The 22,500-nt window shown below is 43.6% G+C and overlaps 1 protein-coding gene across 1 annotated transcript in view; it reads left to right on the forward strand.

Moving 5' to 3' along the window:
* LOC311244137 (uncharacterized protein) overlaps positions 1 to 22,500 on the forward strand; it is a gene marked incomplete at both ends in the record, with an annotated part of 181,694 nt that overhangs the window by 154,749 nt on the left and 4,445 nt on the right. Inside the window, one exon of the mRNA XM_084333545.1 lies at positions 18,145 to 18,282. Within this exon, the coding sequence (XP_084189671.1) occupies positions 18,145 to 18,282 (138 nt within the window). The remainder of the gene's footprint in view (positions 1 to 18,144; positions 18,283 to 22,500) is intronic.

The following is a 22,500-nucleotide window of genomic DNA, read 5'->3' on the forward strand; positions in this document are numbered from 1 at the left end:
CGGTGTTAGTAGTAGTATTGGGACAGTGCTAGTCCGCTGAACTTTCCTCTTTTGTCATTGTTTTAACGTGGTTTTAAAATGGAGGGCAATAGCATTACATTGTAGCTGAATCAACAGCAGTGGCTCAGGAGGTAGAGCGGTCGTGTCTGGTAATGTGAACGTTCCCGGTTTGATTCCGGCTCCGCCCCCCCGGCAGCGTGTTGATGTGTCCTTGAACAAGACATTTAAAAACCCCAACTGCTCCCGATGAGCCGGTCGGCACCTGTCTGCGTGTGAACGTGTGACCGAACGGGTGAATGTTGTAAAAGTGCTTTGGATAAAAAGCTGCTATATAAAATGCAGTCATTTCAATTCCACCGTTAGCTTAGTGCCGTGGACTGCGGTTGTCCTGATGGTCCGCCGGGGCAGAGGGCGGCAACGCAGAGGTCAGTGGAGGCCAACTGTGTGCATCATCCATTCCACTTTCAAGAGGACCTGTTCCTCCTCTATCAGCCTTTTGTCGATAAAGCTATCACTGTCAAAATAGCAGGGCCCGTAGACACAGTGTGAGGCAGGCATGTGTGTGTGGAGAGACGACCGGGCAGACGTCATGGTGTTTACACAGGAGGACCCAGACGCAGCACACGCTGACGGACTCACGGACACACCGCAGCGCCTGGTTCATAGATCCATGTGAGCTGGCTTGTCCTCTGACTGGGGAGGTGTGTGTGGTCAGGGGAGGGATGACAGCATGCGCGGCGGTTTGGTGATAATGGTGTGTGTGTGTGTATGTCTGTGTGTGTGTGTGTCTCTCTCTCTCTCTCTCTCTCTCTCTCTCTCTCTCTCTCTCTCTCTCTCTCTCTCTCTCTCTCTCTCTCTCTCTCTCTTCTCTCTCTCTCTCTCTCTCTCTCTCTCTCTCTCTCTCTCTCTCTCTCTCTCTCTCTATATATATATATATATATATATATATATATATATATATATCTCAAGTTTCAAGTTTCTTTAATAGTTGTCATACAGAAATACAGAATACTTTATACAAAATGCTTCTTACTGTTACGCTCCAGAGACTGTGCTAGACAAGATAAGTATCAAATAACATAGTATAGCATGTAAATTAGAAGTAGAAAATGAGGTTACAATGTTCAGTATACATATGTACAATGTTCGATGCAGAATAGACGTAACTGAGTTACCATATAATAACAATATACTATGCAGTGTACTAATATACAATACTATATAGTGCAAAGCAGAAATGGGATGAGGTACAATTTAGGTACAATTTACAGTAAGGTGTACGAGTTGTAGTGCAAATCCTTTATCAATAAATATAAAGTGTGGGGAGGTGCTACAGTGTGTTTGTTTAAAGTGAGTGTGTGCGTGTGGATGTGTGTGCTATGTGCGTTTGATGGTTGTTGTGTAGTGTCATTGTTCGTTGAGCAGCATGATGCCTGGGGATAGAAGCTTCTTCTGAGTCTTTCTGTGCTCGCCTTGAGACTCCGGTATCGCTTGCCTGACCGCAGCAGTTCAAAGAGGCAGCAGTTCGGGTAGCTGGAGTCCTTAATGATTCTCTTAGCCTTGCCCCTGCACCGCTTGTTGTAAATGTTCTGGAGGGTGGGGAGCCCCCCTCCAATTGTGCGTTCGGCTGAACGTGTCACTCTTTGTAGTCTGCTTCGGTCTTGTGCAGTGCTATTCCCAACCAGGAGGTGATGTTGCCAGTCAGGATGCTCTCTATTGTACATGAGTAGAAGTTCTTAAGGATCTTCTGACTGACTTGGAACTTCCTTAGGCGCCTGAGGAAGTAGAGGCGTTGTCGTGCCTTCTTCACACACTGTCAATGTGTGTGGTCCATGTCAAGTCCTCGGATATGTGGGCTCCGAGGTACTTAAAGCTGTTCACTCTCTCAACCGGTGCCCGTCTTCTATCTCTCTCTGTGTGTTTGTGTCTCTCTCTTTCTGTGTATGTATGTGTGGTGTATCTCTCTCTATCTCTGTGTCTCTCTCTCCCTCATTCCATACATCCCTCCCTCTCTCTATATATCCCTCCCTCATTCCATTCATCCCTCCTCCCCTCCCTTCCTCTCTCTCTCTCTCTCTCTCTCTCTCCTTCTCTCTCTCTCTCTCTCTCTCTCTCTCTCTCTCTCTCTCTCACTCTCTCTCTCTCTCTCTCTCTCTCTCTTCTCTCTCTCTCTCTCTCTCTCTCTCTCTCTCTCTCTCTCTCTCTCTCTCTCTCTCTCTTCTCTCTCTCTCTCTCTCTCTCTCTCTCTCTCTCTCTCTCTCTTCTCTCTCTCTCTCTCTCTCTCTCTCTCTCTCTCTCTCTCTCTCTCTCTCTCTCTCTGTTCTGTGTGCGTTTTTGTGAGTGTGCATGTTTAAATATGGGAGCAATCATTTGAGGCGACCCTGTATAGTAGGAGCTAATGCCTCGTCATCGCGAGAGCCTGGCTCCTGGAGCCACACAGCCAGGGTGCGAACCATGGGGGAGCTGGGGGAGCCATGGCTCCCTATATGAGACATCAGCCCCCCTGAAAACATGATTTGTGAATTTTTGGGGGGTCTCTAAAATACTGACAATAAATGCTATTTTTGCCATGCATTTCGAATCTTTCTGTAATTTTCTGTATCGTCATCATCGCGTATAATAATAAAATTAGGCTATTTTGATGTATGATTAATGATTTGTGCACTAATTCACCGTAGTAGACAATGCATATAAATATATGGGGTTGCGGGACTGCAGATATACCCTACTCGTAATAGATGGCAACATGCATGCTATTCTTGCGTGTACCATTCGGAGCGTGGCGGCGCTGGAGCCTGCAGGCACAAATCAAACTTCACCCACCGTTAAAAAAAAAGAAAATACAGGTATTCAGGATAATGTCGAAAGTTAAAAGAAATATCAAGAAGGTAAGCCTTCTAACCAATTTTGGTTTTACAAAGAAGGCGAAGCAGCACTGCTGCAGGACTACTGTGACATGCAGCTTTTGAGAATTGGGCAGATCTTCACCATCAGTGGGTGGCGATAATGTTGCATTTGCCTACTATAATAATGTTATACTCGATGTGTTTTTGTCGTGGACTTGTTGTTCGGTATTGGTTCATCCGTGTGTTTTGTGTAAATAGACTGTTGTGTGTGAATTTTTGTGTTGGATCAGATGGGGTTAATCTGAGCATGTGTTTTTCATCATCACGCATTCAGACACCTGTGTGGTGTGGACTATGTGTGGTTCTGTTACTTTACTCATACCTATAGCCTATGTCAGCAAGCGTCACAGTAAAGTCCTCCCCCCCCCCCCCCCCCCCCCCCCCCCCCCCCCGAAAGAAAAATTACGAGCTCCCCGAAGACCATGGTATGGGTCGCACACTGCACACACAGCCGCCCGCGCTCCCACACGAGCATTTCTGTCACAGTGTGTTCTTGGCCCCGAGAATCTCGCCCTCTTTCCCATATCCGCGATTCGCGTAGCTCGCTCTCCCCGGCGGTGCAGGGTTCAAGTCATGTTTAAAGTTGTTTTCCACGCTATTCACGGAAGGCCACGCAGCGAGGCTAATGTTTCGTCGAGGGGTTGTTATTTGTGCGGCCAGGCCAAAGCAAACCAGGCCTGGTGAAGAATGTAATCATTTTATCTAAGACCAGGGGCGATATGCTCAATTTGACCTGAAATAGGGCTGCTGTGGTGCCAACTGGGACATGGAGCTTGTGGTGTGTGCATGCGTGCGTGCGTGCGTGTGTGTGTGTGTGTGTGTGTGCGTGTGTGCGTGTGTGTGTGGTGTGTGCGTGTGTGCGTGTGTGTGCGTGTGCATGGCGTGTGTGTGTGCGTGTGCGTGTGCGTGTGCGTGTGTGTGTGTGTGTACATGCGTGCATGTGTGTGTGTGTGAAGGGCGGGGAAGCGAGGTATTTCCAGCCTTCCAACCACCACAACCAGAGGCCAAGTCAGTTGTTTAGTTTGTTTGTATTACTCATTTGTTGTTTTGTTTACCACTCGTAGCGATAAGGAGGTCCGGGACGTACATGCTGGTGTCGTACCGCGCTCGCTCGCTCGCCGGCGCTGGGACCGGTGTGTGCAGGAGGTAGAGCCCCGCATGGACCCGCCCGCCCGCGGCACCTTGGGGGCGACACTTGAGATTTTTTTTTATATCCTACAGGAATGAGCTCCTTATAGGCGCGGCAGTGGCTCAGGAGGTATAGAGCGGTCGTCTGGTGATCTGAAGGTCCTGGTTGGATCCCGGCTCCTTCTGCAGCGTGTGGATGTGTCCTTGACCCTCTGAACCCGTGAGGCACAGGGGCAGGGCACAGGGGAGGCACAGGGGAAGGCACAGGGGAGGCCCAGGGGGGCACAGGGGGGCACAGGCCAGCCTGAGCAGCACATCACGCTGCAGCGTGTCGGCTAGAGTTTTCCGCGCGGAGCCTACACTGTATAAAAGAGCGTCATTTGGTCATTTTTTAACTAAAATGAGCGTCATTTGGTCATTTTTTAACTATCAGCTAATTTATTCAACCAAAACTGTGTAAAATGCAATTCATAAATGGTTCAAATTCATTGAATTCAGCTCAATTTGATTTCAAACGGCACATAGTCTTTTTTATTATGTATAGGTTACTAATCGTTATTTAATCATATTAATTAAACCCAATCCCAGTGTGTTTTTTCCACGAGACACTTGCCATACTCTAGCCAGTGGGATAAGAGTAGAGATGGACAAGTATATACAATTAGATACATGTATATTCAGTGGGTACTGTGTACACTGTGGCTATATACACACACCACACACACACACACTAGGATGTGCATCTCCTCACTGAGGCCGATGCGATGTGCATCTCGATACGGTGCCACGATACGATACATTAACGATACATTTGAAGCACCGGGCGATGCGATGCGATATGATTCACCCCCTGTTGAGATACGATACGATTCGATACGATTTGATTCAACATAATGCGATTCGGGGCGATACGATGCGATTCAACACGATGCAAATAATATAATAATAATAAATAATACAATTTTATGGTATGACAGAGGATTTGGTTGTATTCCTTATGCAGCTTATATTATTATTAAAAATAAAATAATCTACTGTAAGACAATTTATATAATAAAAACTCTTGGGTGCCTAAGAAGACTTTTGCATAAACTGTCTTTGACAGTTTGAGAGAGAGAGAGAGAGAGAGAGAGAGAGAGAGAGAGAGAGAGAGAGAGAGAAGAGAGAGAGAGAGAGAGAGAGGAGAGAGAGAGAGAGAGAGAGAGAGAGAGAGAGAGAGAGAGAGGAGAGAAAGAGAGAGAGAGAGAGAGAGAGAGAGAGAGAGAAGAGAGAGAGAGACCCCTCCCCGTCTGAGCGGCCGTCGACAGTTGATGATGTCACACACTAGACTAGGTCACTAGGATGCGACCGTAGCATTTGTCAACAACCACGGAGGCAGCCGGCTAGCCTGGATGGATTGCATGAAGCGATATAATTAAGAATGAATAACCAATAAATGTGAAGTTATCTTTGAACCCTGTTGTCAAGCGTCTTCAATATACCCCCCCCCCTCCTCACTAATGTTACTGTGTTGCAGAGTCACTTTAGTTAGACACTAGTTTAGCGTTAGCTGAACGGCTAACTGGCGTTAGCCAGAGGCTACTAGCGTTAGCATGTTGAGCAATTCTATTCATGTCTCCTCGACTTCCACTGTTTGTTGATAACTGTGACGCGGCTCTCGCCTTATGTAGTAGCAAAGCAATAGTATCTGCTGTGTGTGTGTGCAGTCACAGTGCACTGCTGATAAGTGGATGAGAGGAAATTATATCAATGCATCGGTTTTTGACCGATGCAAAGACGCTACAACAAGATGCATCGCGAGTTCAGCCTGACATTTTGCCGACGCGGATTTATTCCACCGGTGCACTTGCATCGTGAACGTGTATGCCGGCGCACCGATGCAAATCGATGAATCGTCACATCACTAACACACACACACACACACACACACACACACACACACACACACACACACACACACACACACACACACACACACACACACACACACACACACACACACACACACACACACGCACACACACACACACATTGCTGCCCATCAATCCAACGCTGCCCGCTGTCCGATGCCCGATGCACCATCAATCCGACGCTGCCCGATGTACTCTCAAGTGTGCTGGAGCCTTTAGAACTCACAAGGTCACGCCGAGGAGTCGAGAGATAAGAACAGAACATAGCGTTCCTCCTACGCGTGTTGCACTCGCCCCCACCCCCCTCACCCCGGCCCTGCTGATAACAAATGCGCATGTTGATGAATTTAAGACTGTGTGTCATTATTACTACCAAATGTAATCATTTTGAAAGCCCCTTGAATATTGAATATTACTATAATGAAGAGCACTGCTCTGTTGTAATCCAAAATGTAATTATTTTATCACTGTTCTATGTTAAATACCCTGTTGTATGTCTGTTCCATTTTATAATTTTTAGTCTATTTCTAAACCGAATCATTTTTGTATTTTATTTTTGTATTATTTTTTAAACAAACACATAAACAAACATGACAACACACGATAAGATATACAAGCATTAATTGTCAGAGCACATCCAATGAAATCACATTTTAGTTAATTGTCTTATATAAGATATACCCCTAATACCTGTTATCTAAAAACCTACACACATATGCTCCAGCTCGAACCCCCCCCTCCCGGACCCCACCTTGGGTAGTACCTCCATTATCCCTCGCACCTAACCAGACACTACCATTATAAGCTAGCTTTTATTCTCTCCACCACTTCTAACCACATTGACATTTTGGATTCATTGAGACCCAGAATTCTTGCTGTAGATATTTCTTGATAAATCACATCGAGATATGTAAGAAACCAAACTTTCCGGCAAATTTTTTCCGGTTGAAACCAGCGTGATGCGATCAGCTTTTTAGCTACTGTGATACCCGATAAAACCAATCTCTTTAGCTGTGGATTTACTGCAAACTCAAAAACATCATTCAATAGTAATACCGAGGGGTGTACAGGTATATTCCAAGATACGAGTTTTGATAATTGTTGGGTCACATCTTTCCAGAATGTCTTAACTGGTGGGCAGTCCCAATACATGTGCATAAATGTCCCTTCGTCCCCATTTGTACATTGGGAGCATTTGGAGTCTTGTTTAAGACCCATTCTGCACAGTCTTATAGGAGTCAAGTATGTCCTGTGAATATAGTTAAGATTGATTTGTTGATGGTCCGGGTTCCTTGATGTAAGTCGGACATTTGCCCAGGCTCCTTGCCAATCAAAGTCATTTTCCAGGTCTGGTATATCCCTCCTCCAGGCAGAGTCTAGTTGGAGGGTTTCATACGAGGACGTTAGTAATTGATGATACAAATCTGAAACAAAACCTCTCGATGTCTCTCTTTCATAGAAGAATTTGTGGTATCTGTGGTGTTCAATTGGTATGTCTAATGGAACACCGTGAGACTTCAAACATAGCTGTAACTGTATGTAAAAAAGCCATGTGGACTTGGTGAGATAAAAAATTTTGCGTATTTCTTTATAACTACAAAAACCCTGTTTGTTAAAAACATCCCCTAATGAGTGTATGCCTTGCTCTTCCCATATAGGGAATCTTATAGGTCGTTTTTCAATTAAGAGTGCATTGTTATTGAATAAGGGAGTATGATTGTGCCATTTATGTGGGTTAGGATTTTTTTTTGTGTTTCACGCCATATCCGGATCGCATGAGTAATTATGGGGCCAAATTTCCGTTCACAGTGCTTGATTGGTAGTTTAGTGTATGCTATGTCCTTCAGTCTATGTGGGGCTACTATGTTTTCTTCTAATTTTCTCCAGGATACTAATGCTTGGGGGTCAAACCATGTTGTCAATGGTCTTAATGTGTACGCCTTAAAATATTGGAAAAAATCTGGAAATGCCATGCCACCATCTGCTTTATTTCTCTGTGCGGTGGATCTTTTTATACGTGGTGGTTTGTTATTCCAAATAAATTTGTATGTGGAGGAGTGTAATCTTTTCCAGTAACCCTCTGGAGGGGGTAACGGTAGCATTGAACTGAAGAAGTTGATTCTAGGTAGTACATCCATCTTAACTATTGATATCCGTGCTTGTACTGTGTTTTTAAGTTTTGCCCACCTATCAAGGTCGTCTTTGATTTTGTTTTGGATTTTTGTGTAATTGTGCTTCACCGTTTGTCTTATGGTGGGGAATATTTCCACTCCCAAGCATCTAAAATGTTTTACCATCGGTATCTCTCCTGGGAGGGTTATATCTTTTTTTGCAGGGGTGTTAAGTGGAAGGAAAGCCGACTTCGGCCAATTTATCTTAAATCCCGATAAATCACCAAAGTTCTCAATCAACTTGAGCAGATGAGGCAATGTGGTGTTGGGGTTTTGCATGAACAATATTACGTCGTCCGCATATAAACTAATTTTATGTTGTGTGCCCTTGATTACGATTGGTTCTATGGATTGGGATTGTCTTATATATTGTGCTAAAGGCTCTAATGATAGATTGAATAGTCCGGGACTAAGAGGGCAACCCTGTCTGGCTGAGCGTGATACCGGAAATATTTTGGAGATGATTGTACCTGTTGTAATCATGGCCGATGGGTCTTTGTATAATACTTTAATCATATCAATGAATCCTTTTCCTAACCCCATCCTTTCTAATACTGCCCATAGATACGACCATTCCAGCCTGTCAAAGGCTTTCATAGCATCCAGGGACAGCATCGCCTTAGGTATGGTGTCATCCTTGTCGGCATCTAGTACGTGCAGTATTCATCTTATGTTATCAGTGATCAGGCGGCCTCTTATGAAGCCAGTTTGGTCCGGGTGAACTAAAGACGTCATATGCTTTTGTAATCTGATGGCTAATACCTTAGAGTACAGTTTGATATCGGTTCCGAGGAGGCTTAAAGGTCTATAACTACCGCACTCGTTGGGGTCTTTGTCTTTTTTAAGGAGGACTGTTATGAGTGCAATATTGTCATTCTTATGGAAGTTCCCCTCCTTGACTGAGTATAAGATCATATTTAGTAATAAGGGTCCAATTATGTCCCAACAAGAAAGGTACATTTCTGATGGGATACCGTCTCTTCCAGGAGCCTTACCACTTTGCATTTCGGATATGGCCTTCTTGAGTTCCTCTAGTGTGATCAGTGTTTCTAACTGTTTAGCGTCATCCTCTGAAAGTTTAGGGAGAATAATTTGATTAAGATATGTGTCCATTTTGTTTTGATCGAAGGTCGTTTCTGATTTATATAAGTCGGAGTAGAATTCTTTGAATGTATCGTTTATTTTTACAGGGTCTGTTTCAAGTACTTGTTGTGCTCTAATGGTAGTTATATCTGCAAATTTTGCATTAATTCTTAATCGCATGGCTAATAGGTGACTAGGTTTAGAACCTTGGGAGTACTGCTGTTGTCTTGTGCTGCGTATTTGTATTTCCGATTGTTGTCTGTATATGGCATTGATCTCTATTTTTAGTACGTTAACTTGATTCTCTAGTCGAGTTGTTGTATTTTAGAGAATTAAATAACGTTGAGTAAAGCGTTTCCAGCTCAGCCAGTTTTGTGCATTGATTCTTGCGCATTTTGGAGGAAAAGCTATCAGTGAAATCTTTGATCATTCCCTTTACCGACATCCATATTATTCTGGGGTCTTGCACCGAGTTTGCATTCTCCCGTTGGAATACTATAAGAGCTTCTTTGAGTTGTGTAATGAATTCCTTGTTATTAAGCAGCATCGAGTTAAATCGCCATCTTGGGGCTCGGGAGGATAGTATACCAAATGTTCCTTTAAGGAGTAAATAACAGTGATCTGATAGTGCGTTGGGTATCATTTCCACTTCATAATTATCAAATAGTCTTTGTGATGCAAAGTCATAATCTATTCTGGATAATGTGTTATGTCTCGCAGATCGACAAGAGTACTTTCGGGTTGTGGGATTAAGTAATCGCCATAAATCATTTACACCTGTAATCTTCGACCAATCCTTTAATGCCTTAGATGAATTATTTTGTTCGCTGGAAAAGGCGAGGTAAGATTTGTCCATCCTTGGGTTCCAGATGGCATTAAAATCCACACCTATTATAAATGAGTAATCGGGAATGTCTAACATTGCATTGGTTAGTGTAGTGAAGAAATCCTCTTCGTACAAATTTGGGGCGTATACCGCTACCAACGCTATTTTCCTGTTCTTATGTACAATCTTAGCTATAGTTATCCGACCTTCTACATCTGACCATACTCCCTTTAATACAATATTCAACTTACGTTTAACGACTATGGCTACACCCCGAGTTCTCGTACCAATAGAAGAGTGACTAATATTATGATATGTGTTGTCCGCTAATTTATCTATGTCTTAGAATGTGCGTTTCGCTTAGCAGAGCAATGTCCACATGTTCTTTTTTCATCAGTGTGAGCACGCTTTTGCGTTTGAGTTGGTTATTTATTCCCCCGGTGTTCCATATCATTATATTCAAACTAGCCATAATCTATACATGTTGTAGTGTAGTTTTTGGTAATGCTTCTGGAGTGCGTGGCAATAATAGATATACATCCAACTAGTGAGGTCCCGTTGAGAGCCGAGCTTAAAAACATACATATATACAAATAAAAATCCCCTTCCCTCCCCTCCCACCGAGAGTCGTACAGGATTGTGTTCCATGAACACAACCTTTGCGTATGACTCCCTCCCTTGCACCACCGGATATCCCAGAATGATCCAATTATCCTTAACATTCCTATGTATACCATAGGATCTAACACTCTAAATTCTACCATAAGTAGAATGTCGACTGTGGCTTGGCCACTTTCCCGTTAAATAAAAATTTAAATAAGATAAAAATAAAAATAAAGAGCAAAAATAAGCTTCAATTATCATGCCCTAATCACTTACATTTCATATGAACTTGTGTAATTTATAGTAACCCATGAATAATATGGAGGTATTGAACTGAAAAGAGAGCCTCAATAAATCAGAGAAAACAGAAGAAAAAAAACAAGTAAAAGGAAGAGAACATTAACTTAGATCTTAAAAGAGCTTTGCTATGCTTAAACATCTCTAAAGTATAAATTGGAGAAGTAGTGGAAATATTTCCAATTAATAAAAAGCAGTTTTTAAATACGTATATGCAGCATTTCCCCTGGCCAGGGGTGGGCGATGATCCGTTGTGTAGAATGTTATTCCAGCCGGCCGCTGCTATGATGGTTCTGTGGTTCTGCAGCTAGATGCTGTTGATTATTCCCCCGAAGGGCTTCTGGTAGTATGTCTGGCCACGTATTGCTGTTATTCCAGAATGTTCCCTATATCAAAGAATGCTTTAGATGTTCTAGATTATTCCAATATGTCGTTTTTACAGTGTTCGAATGTTCCAGTATGTTCTGGAGTGTTCCAATTTTGAATCCAATATGTCCGCAATAATAGAATCCTGACGGGGAAAGCATTCAATAACTCTGAGCTCGTAGGTATCTCTGTCCCAAATCATCGGTTCATTAAAGTTTATACTATATGGTGTCCATGCATAACAGAGATTAAAAGGCCATTTATACACTATCCTGCGTGTTGTGCAGACATGTATTTGGCTGCATCTTCAGGCGAGTTGAGGAAAACCCTTGCTCCTCGTTTATCAACGATGCGAAGTATTGCAGGGTATATTAATAGGGGTCTGTATTTCTCCAGATAGAGTTGAGACATCACCGTCTTGAACTTGGCACGCAGGTCCACTACCTCACGACAATAATCTTCAAAGCAGTGTATTGGTATATACTTGTATTTCAGATTGCCTTTCATCCTGCGAGTTTCACGAATAATCATTTCTTTTATTCTGACTTGGCGCAGGATAACCAATATCACTCTGGGCTTAACGTTATTGTCATTGGATCGGGTCCCCAATATGTAGCACTGTTCCACCTCTGGTACTTTAGGAAGGATCTCTGTTCCCAAGATTTTCTGTAATTCTGTGGCAAACTCTTCAGGGTGTGCGCAGCTCACCGACTCGTCCAGACCGACTATACGAATATTCAGCTTGCGTTTTTGATATTCCATCTAGAATATTTTGGCTTTCTGTTCTTCATTGATTCGCTTAAGCTCCATCGTTATATCGCTGAGCTCCGTATTGAGTTCTTTGTAGTTTCCCTTCATCTCAGCAGTTAGGTTAACGTTGATATCATCTACGTCTTTGTAGATTCGAATGAAATTTTGTTGGTGGACTTCCATACCTGTTTCCAGAGCCTCGGTGCGTTTAATATGTGCATCGGCGTCCGCTCTTAGCGCTTCTATTTTGCCTTCGATAGATTCTTTGATAGCATCTACTTTTTGGGTTATTGTAATCTCCATTTTCTCCATTCTCCGGATGATATATTCGGTGTCCGCGGAGGTATTTGAAGGGGTTGAACTTGAAGCGGCCACTGTCACGTCTATATTTTCTGCTATTTGCCGCACGAATCCTGCTTCCTTAGGCGGGTCCTCTGCGACTGGTTTTGGTCTCGTTGTGTCTTTCCTTGTTGTTGGCATCTCGATTCTTTTGGTCAATATAGTTAGTTGATAATCTCAGTTGATATATGCGTCAAGTTTTAAACGCATTAATGGTTTATAAATATGTTTTTAAAACGAAAAAAAAAATAACGGGTGAGCAGCTGTGTCACATGCGACTTACTCCATTCTAACGCTAAACCGGAAGCCACCGAATCATTTTAAACTATTTTTGTACTGAATGAAACTGTAAACAGAGAACCTATTGGGATACTACAGTAGGTCCTAATGTGAAACACTGTGATTTACCTTACCTTGCTCATGCTCGCTTATGCCTGTCTTTTTTGTGAAGCACTTTGAACTGCAACTTTTGTATGAAAAGTGCTATACAAATAAAGTATTATTATTATTATTATTATTATTATTATTATTATTATTATTATTATTATTATTATTATTATTATTATTATTATTATTATTATTATTATTATTATTATTATTATTATTATTATTATTATTATTATTATTATTATTATTATTATTATTATTATTATATATTATTATTATAATACTGATAATAATAATAATAATAATAATAATAATAATAATTATTATTATTATTATTATTATTATTATTATTATTATTATTATTATTATTATTATTATTATTATTATTATTATTATTATTATTATACATATGTAGATACATCTATATGCAGATATAGATAAATGTATATACGGTGTATACAGTGTTATTGTACATTGCTATTATACAGTGATGGATATATGGATAGACTATACTGTACATTGAGGTAGGTAGTTATGAGTACATAAGATGAAAACACTTGTAGGCAGTAGATGATTATGAATTGTTGTCCAGGCAACAGAGTTCAGAGGTCACACGGTGTAGGGTGTGTCTAGGCAACAGCGTCTTGATTATAGGCAACATATTTCAGAGTTAATACGGTATGCGTGTGTGTGTGTGTGTGTGTGTGTGTGTGTGTGTGTGTGTGTGTGTGTGTGTGTGTGCGTGCGCGTACGCGTGCGTGTGTGCATGTGCATGCGCGTGTGCGTGTGTGCGTGTGCGTGCGCGCGCGTGTGTGTGTGAGAGAGAGAAAGGGAGAGAGGGAGAGAGGGAGAGAGAGGGAGCTGAGGGGAAGAAGCTGTCCCTGGTCCATCTGGAACTAAGATTCCTATAGCGCCTCCCAGAGGGAAGGAGGGCAAACAGTCTGTGTGAACAGTCTCAATAAGTGAGTGGTGTATATTGTGGTATATTGACACCATACTAGCAACATTACATAACTGACACCTTTCACTATAGTTTCAATGTCTCTATCTGCCCGAGACATTAAAAACCCGCCACAGACTCAGTTTCTTCCCCTCAGCAGCTCGCCTAGTGAGTCAGGTGTCCCCCCTCTAGGCGAGCTGCTAGGGCTGACATTTTAAACTCTATTTTGCACAACAAATCATCATTGCACTTTATTGTTTTGTCTTGTTGTATCACTGTTTTGTCCTGTTTTACACACATTCGTATCTGTGAAAAAGTATATGCACTGTACTGCAAATGTAAATTATATTATGTTAGCAGAACATCAGGTGGAGGGCAGGGGTTTTACCTTCCTCTCTCTCTCTCTGTCTCTCTCTCTCTCTCTCTCTCTCTCTCTCTCTCTCTCTCTCTCTCTCTCTCTCTCTCGCCCAGAATGTTGGTTTGGTGCCTATAATGTAAATGATGGTCCTGCCTAGGTCTCGATAAGCCCATGTTGAAGTTGAATTCGGGATGAGCCAGAGACCACCGGCACTGTCAATGGTGAACCCCCCAAGTTCTGTTTCAGCACCTCGGACAGGGCCGCGCTGATCTTTAATTAGGAGAGATTGTGCACACGCCTAGCAGGCAAGGAAGCTGCTTCAAGATACTTTTTCTATTGAATTATATTGTGTGAATATAATTAAATAACAATCCACCCCCCCCCCCCCCATTATTGTGAAATTATAGGGAATAAACCCTTTTTAAACACCTTGATGTCCAACTACTGGTATTTGCACCACAGCCCACTCGACTGCAAACGTATAGAACAGAAACCAGAACCCCCCACGGAAACAGCTGGGCCAGCTGAGCCAGGCCAAGTGAAGAGGGATTACTGTATATATTTTATTGATTTATTATTATATATATGTTTCGACCTTTTTCTATCTAAATAAAATGTATAATGAAATTATACAATTATGAAATGATTATAAAACCCTCCTTGGTCTGACCCGTCTGTATTAGATAAACCTGTTAAAATCTACTCCCTCCTAATCCTCCTTCCAATTTGTTGCTCCCAGCAGTTGGAACGAGATGCAAAAGACTAGGACAAAAATGTACAAAAAATGTAAAAAATAAATTGTGCCCCCTCACTACGTTTAAAGATCTTTAGAGAGTTGTTTACACACACCTGCAACTGTCACCCAGCCGTTTAACTGTACTTTGACTGTTCTGCTTCATGTATTACATACCTTGTCATTTTCTTTGGTTGTGTGTTTTGTTGTGTGTTTTAATGATTTCCATTACATCTGTGATGTATGTATCGTCTCTATGTCCAATAGTTTATCTGGATTGTTCTTTTTGGTTTATTTATTTATTATTATATTTATAAATATATGTATATAAAATGTGTTGCATAAATAATATTTTTATTTCATTTAATTTCCCTGTTACCCTTCGAGAGGCCCTTTTGTCTGCTCGCCTTTTGCCATCATTGTAAATAAGAATGTGTTCTTAATTGATCTGCCTGGAGGTTAATAAAGGTTAATAAATAAAATAAAATAAGAAATAAAATAAAAATGTAATGAAACATTGTATTGTTGATGGCCATTATCAAAGGCAAACTCAATGTAGACAGATAGGGCTGGCAGTAGCAGCGAGGCAGTAGTGACGCTGTGTGTGGACTGGACACGTGACTGATCCCAGGTCAGCCCTCTGGGACAATACAGTACTGATTATTGTTAGTATCATTATTGTGAAAAAGTGCAATTGCACCTACTGTACATACATTTCATATAATTTGTCCATATGGAAGGAGAGCAGGAATCCTTAAATGACCTCCATCACACACACACACACACACACACACACACACACACACACACACACACACACACACAACACACACACACACACACACACACACACACACACACACACACACACACACACACACACACACACACACACACACACACACACACGCATACTGTGTCTCCCCTCACACCCCCCCCTCATCATTCCAGAGAACATGGCGATATCCATCTGTAAGTTGTTGGGAAAAGCCATCTAGCGACAGCGGGGCGTGAAAGTTCCCATCATACCCTGAGGGCGACTCATTCCACTATCGCCCATGGATCCGACCGATCGGAGCTCTCGGCTGGTGGTGTAATCGGCGTCGTTAGGCCTATCAAGATCTACCCAGGGGCCTTCACTGCTTCACACACTTTCCCCTCGAAGATAAAAAAAACGAGATGGCCGCCCAAAAGCCTCCCTCGGCCTCCGGGGAGCAGAGAACACAAGGGTCTGTGGTCTAATTGGATAATTTGTAAAATAGCTGCGGAGATTTGGCCATTATCTATCCATGTACCCATGACTGGAATGCGCCTTAGTCTCCTCTCGGCGTTTCTGCTTTTTTCTTTCTTTCCCGTGTCACCATTCGGGTTTCGATGTGGTCTCTCTCGGTGGCCCGAAGCGGTCTTCTTGTTCTCTATTGGTTTCTCATGTTCATTAAACGATGAATTCTTTCTGAGTGCGTGGGCATTTTCTTTGTGCAACGCAAGCCCTCGGAAATCTCTGAGAAAAGGGCAGGAGGATAAAAAATGTGGTATTAATGCTTTGCAGCGTGGCGGTGAATGGTGCCTTGTCTGACTCGGGGGGAAAACCACTAAGGATGTTTGAGTTTGGTTGAAATGAAAAAAAAAAAGGAGATTTGTGTTTCACTGCGCAAAATGTTTAAAAGCCCTCCACGGTCAACGTCTGGCTTTGTTATCGGGAAAGCGAAGTTGAAAGTGTCTACAGCGGGTCCCGAGGATCGCAGTTGTGATAAGCCTCGGGAAAGCGCTGAGTCAGCGGAGGGATCCGTCCGTGGCGTCCTGGTGGAACCGGTTGAAACCGTACCGGTGCACTGTGGCCCTAACCCCGGCTGCATCTGCTAGTGTTTTGTTTGGTACAGCTCGGAGCACTGTATGTGTCTCTCTCTCTCTCTCTCTCTCTCTCTCTCTCCTCTCTCTCTCTCTCCTCTCTCTCTCTCTCTCTCTCTCTCTCTCTTCTCTCTCTCTCTCTGTGTGTGTCTCTCTCTCTCTCTGTGTGTCTGTGTATCTCTGTGTGTGTGTGTGTGTCTATCTCTCTGTGTGTGTGTGCTCTCTCCGTGTGTGTGTCTATCTCTGTGTGTGTGTGTGTGTGTGTGTCTCTCTCTCTGTGTGTGTCTCTGTGTGTGTGTGTGTATCTCTCTGTGTGTGTATCTATGTGTGTGTGTGTGTGTCTCTCTCTCTGTGTGTGTGTCTCCTCTCTTGTGTGTGTGCGGGTGTCTCTCTGTGTGTGTGTGTCTCTCTCTCTGGTGTGTGTGTGCGTGTGTCTCTCTCTGTATGTGTGCGTGTCTCTGTACGTGTGCGTGTCTCTCTCTGTATGTGTGTGTGTGTGTCTCTCTGTGTTTGTGTGTGTGCTCTCTCTGTATGTAGTGTGTGTGTGTGTGTGTGTGGTGTGTGTGTGTGTGGTGTGTGTGTGTGTGTGTGTGTGTGTTGTGTGTGTGTGTGTGTGTGTGTGTGTGTGTGTGTGTGTGTTCTCTCTGTGTGTGTGCATATTTTAGGAGTGCGGTTGTGTTCTGTTCCACGGATGTTCATCAGATAAAGCTTGTTGAACAGCACAGCTGGCGTTTACGCTGCCGCCTCGGAGACATGAGGTTAGCCACAGAGACATGGACTCAGAAGGGCACAGTCCCTTCAAGTCTCTGGGGCGGAATTCACTCTTAACTCCGGAGTGGCACTAAATCTAAATCTGCTAAATCTGCGCCGGTCAGCCCTTCTTTTCACCAGGCCGGTCTTATCATTTGCGGCGGTGGGATCAGACGGGGGGGGGGGGGTTTGGGGGGGAAGCGGGAGGCCTTTTAAAAATCAGTGGCTGTTGTTTACGTCTCCCTCGTAAAGTCCTGCAGGACGGCATGTCTCTTCTCTTGGATCTCGACTGTAATCATCTTCCAAGCCAAGCCGTAGAGTTTTTAGACTATCGTCCCTGCTCATCTCGCGTGGGCCTTGCCTGCAGGTGGGAATGGAAGACATTATAGGGCAGGAAATTAGAGAATGGAGCCAGAGGCCGAGGACACTCTTCAGTGTCTGGATTTACCATCTCCATCTAGCTGCTCTCACTGGGGGCAATTAGTTTCCGGGTTGCCTGTTCGTGTCACTGTGACTCCCAGTGGTGAGTCATGCCCCACTGTATTGTGCGTGCGACTCGACATCTCACAATGTTTTCATCTGGATGGCTATGGCTATGAAACGTGCCATATTTAGGCTTGTTCTGGATATAATTTCACATCTGTACGATACTAACCTATCTCTCTCTCTCTCTCTCTCTCTCTCTCTCTCTCTCTCTCTCTCTCTCTCTCTCTCTCTCTCTCTCTCTGTCTCTGTCTTTCTCTCTGCAGATAGAGAACTTGTTGGAGCAGTTGAAGGATAAAGACAGGCAGCTGGCTGGGCTGAGGGAGAGAGTCGGGGGCCTTCAGACTGACTCCAGCAACACAGACACCGCCCTGGCCACACTGGAGGAAGCCCTATCTGAAAAGGTACAGGATAGAGAGAGGGAGGGATGGTGGAGGAAATATGGAAATATGGACACGTATTATGAGTCAGGGCTGCTGGGAGAAATAGTTTAGCCAGGGTGTACTACAGGTATGTTTGCCATGGAAGGCAAATAAACTACAAGTTTGTTTCAACATTAAGAAACATCTAATGCTGAAATACCAGAAGACGGTTAAGGATGCAAGTGGCTTTTCCCCCCCTACTGATCTCATTTCAAAGTCACAATTATCATAAGGTTCTGTACACTCTCAATCAACATTTAAATCCATAGGATGTAAGGAGCCTAGTGTGTGTATCCAAAAAGGTTCCCTTTGACAAAACCTTTTATCTATGTCTCCTCCTCTTGGCAATTGCACTTCCTAAACATAATTGACCCTTCTCAAACACTGCCCTCTTTTCTTGATCCTCCCATCACAATTGTTGCTTCCCTCGGACAATATAATAATCATCTCTATTGTTAGGCCCTACCCTAGTCACGGTTTGGAACCTTCCGTCTGCAGTAGTTGGCCACTTCCATCTAGTGATGAACATGGTGTTGTTCAACTCCTACTTATGAAACCCAGCCAGGCCCATCGATACACAACACCTAACATTACATACCTATCTCAAAATAGCCATTTCTAGAAAAAGTAGATCTTACCTTGCACGTTGTTTTCTTTTATGAATTCCAGTGTGGTTTTAGATCTGTTTAGATCTTTCAAAGATAAATGATTAAACCCTCAAGACCCCTCCGCTCTACATCTTCTGGCCACCTCAGACCCACTCTATCCGAGCTCCGGGGGGGGGGGTCATCAAAGAGAAGCTGGCTATTCCCGGTCCTCACTGCATGGAACAAACTTCCCACCACAGTCAGGAACAAACCTAAACCCGACCAATTCTCCGCCGTTGACTGAAAAACACATCTTCAATCAATATCTCTACTTTGTACCGTCTTTTACTAGTATGCACTTCGCTACTAAATAATCACCCTTCCCTTTATTACTACGTATTGCGTCAATATGTCTTTACTACTATGCACTCAAGACCGTTGCACCCAAGTTCAACACTGTTTGACGAACATTGTTACGTTAGCTGAAATAGTCGTACCCCTCCTGCTGACCTGTTGATCTGAATGTCAGATCAAAGCGTTCAGCTAAATGACTAAATGTAAATGTTAGACCTGAGTGCAGCTTTTGATAACAGCCATGCGGCAACTCTTGAAATGAATGGCTCTCGTATGAGTGGGAGGGAGAGAGAGGGAGGTTGTAAAGTGTCAGAGCAACACAGAGACTGACCCGACCCGGCCGCACTGGAGGAGGCCGTGTTAGAAACTAACTAATGAAGACAAGAGGGGTGGAAGGAGGACTGGGTGGAGAGAGAGCGGATTAGCGAGGATTAGTTCCTGTCTCAAGACGCTAATGACCAGAGGGAGGGGGATGATCAATAGGACGGGGAGACGGATGGACTCTCAGGGTGGAGGGAGGACAGGATGGGACTTGGCAGCGCGGCTCGAGACGACACCTCGAGACGAGGCGGCGTAACGGATGGAGCGATGACGATGCACACCGAGGAAACTATCAAAAGAAGGAAGAGGCGTGACGTCAGAGCGCCAGCGTTCTATGCACTGCCTGGTGGCCAGTTCTAGTATTGACGCCCATGGGAGATGCACGGAGAAGCAGAATATACAAGTTATGTGAGAAAATGACATCGACCGTGTTGAGGTTATGTGTTATATACGATTGCATGTAACTGCTTAACTGTTTCCACAAGAGGGCGCTGTAGGCACAAGGAGACGTAGCTATTGATGCTGACGTCAGGTAAGAGATATAAAAGGAGTTGTTACCTCCCCCTCTGTCTCTTCCTTCGTCGCTCTCACAGAAAGAGGAGGTCTCATGGTGCATATGAGTATGTGAATAAACCATGTCGATTAAAGGCTAATGAGAAGAACCTTGTCGTCATGGCCAAGTTATTGTCGCTCCACAGGTGACTCTGTTAACAGACCGATATATAAAACGTTAGCTAGTTAACAAGGCAACAGATCGCAGATGATTCTGACATCCGAGGTAATAGTAACGTTACCGTTTTAACTCAATGTCGGCCTGAACTGAACGTTGTCACACTTGGTGCCAATGTTCTTTTGCACGCTATACACAATGACGTGACGACGACCCTTCCTTCTTTTATAGTTTTCTTGACGCACACACAAGGAGTGAGCGAATCGAGGCGTGGAGAATGAACCGCCAGATCACTGTTAATTGAAGACGTCCCCCGAATGACAGATGGAAGACGAAGAGGCGAATGACAGGGAAACCACAAGACAGTATTTTGGGACAAGAAAGGGCTGGACATCGACTGTTAGCCTATAAAACCGCTGCACAAGACGTATATAGAAGGACTATTAACAGAGAGTGAGCGCAGTGTGAGAAGGATGAGGCGGACATGATGTAAAGACTCTCTGGGAATGTTTACAGCTCCAGTCCAATGTTACAGTATGATATCAGTGCTGTATGTCACGGTGTTATACACAGAACACGCACAGCCTCTCGGGACTTATCTGTTGGCGCCATAATATTCTCCCCCGCTTTTTAAGCTCAGATTGGCCTACATAGACTGCGTAAATTACGATATGTACAAGGAAGTACCGTACACATAACTACACACTACGCTGATGTGGTGGCGTAGCATAAATCCAGGATGCCAAGCGGGTTTCTATGGGAATTACGATTAACCAAGCCAGCGGTGATGTCAGATGACCGCGGGGGTCCTGCTTGGGTTTTGAATGAGTCAATCGTTTCTATTCTCTCTGCAGTCACAGTCTGGCTCTGTGTTTGGGTGCATGGATGGGCTGGATGTTAGTCATAAACATCCATGGTTTTGTTGTTTTCTGGCTGTGTGAGGGAGCAGCTGGTCTCCATAAAACCTCACCTCAGTGCTAGCAAGTTAGCCCACCGCCGCCGCTAACACTAAACTATTAATGGTCTCCTGGGGCCTATCTGCGGCCTATTGTTTTCAGTCAATCACGCTTCAATGTCGCCGTGCAGGATATTTACCTAATAATGTTTTTTGTTTGATTGATTTTCCAGAATTCCAGGATGGATACGTCACTATCGGGTAGCCTGGAAATTGTTATTCACCCAGAGCTGTAAATCCTGATGCGGGAAGCTTGTTTTGGTGTTTTCCCCTGACTGTACTCAAACCCCTTAGTCATGTGTTTATGTATTTACAGAAATGTTTACAGAGTACATAAGGGGTTTTCTGTCCACACCAACAGTGTTTTAGAAGATCTCCACACAACCCAAAAATGCTCAAATGAAATTACCTGGACTGAGGCTGCACAGAGCTCTCCATGGTCCTGATTGCAGAGAAAACTATGTTTTCATAAACATCCTCATCCTTATGTGTGGATAAGGCCATTAATCACGGTATTTCACCCTTTGCGAGTGCTTTGTGAATAGCAAGTTTTGTTTTGGGGCTATTTGCACAGGCATAGCATCAGAAAAAGCCGGACAATCCCTTTGTGAATTTGCCCAGGACAGATCTACAGGCTCAAATATGGTTGCTATCTTATGGTTAAAAACACTGGTATACAGGCTAAAAGATGGCCGCTAGCTTACGGTTAAACACACTGGTCTACAGGCTAAAAGATGGCCGCTAGATTACAGTAAACAACAGAGGTCTACAGGCTAAAAGATGGCTGCTAGATTACAGTTAAACACACTGGTCTACAGGCTAAAAGATGGCTGCTAGATTACAGTTAAACAACACTGGTCTACAGGCTAAAAGATGGCCGCTAGATTACAGTTAAACAACACTGGTCTACAGGCTAAAAGATGGCTGCTAGATTACGGTTAAACACACTGGTCTACAGGCTAAAAGATGGCCGCTAGATTACAGTTAAACACACTGGTCTACAGGCTAAAAGATGGCTGCTAGATTACAGTTAAACACACTGGTCTACAGGCTAAAAGATGGCCGCTAGATTACAGTTAAACACACTGGTCTACAGGCTAAAAGATGGCCGCTAGATTACAGTTAAACACACTGGTCTACAGGCTAAAAGATGGCTGCTAGATTACAGTAAACAACAGAGGTCTACAGGCTAAAAGATGGCTGCTAGATTACAGTAAACACACTGGTCTACAGGCTAAAAGATGGCTGATGGCCTACAGTTCAGTGAGGGCAGATGTGAATGTCCAGCTACAATAGGCTGAGCATGTGTGGCT

The sequence above is a fragment of the Notolepis coatsorum genome, assembly GCF_963971535.1.
Source record: "Notolepis coatsorum genome assembly, chromosome: 17".
Taxonomy (NCBI): domain Eukaryota; kingdom Metazoa; phylum Chordata; class Actinopteri; order Aulopiformes; family Paralepididae; genus Notolepis; species Notolepis coatsorum.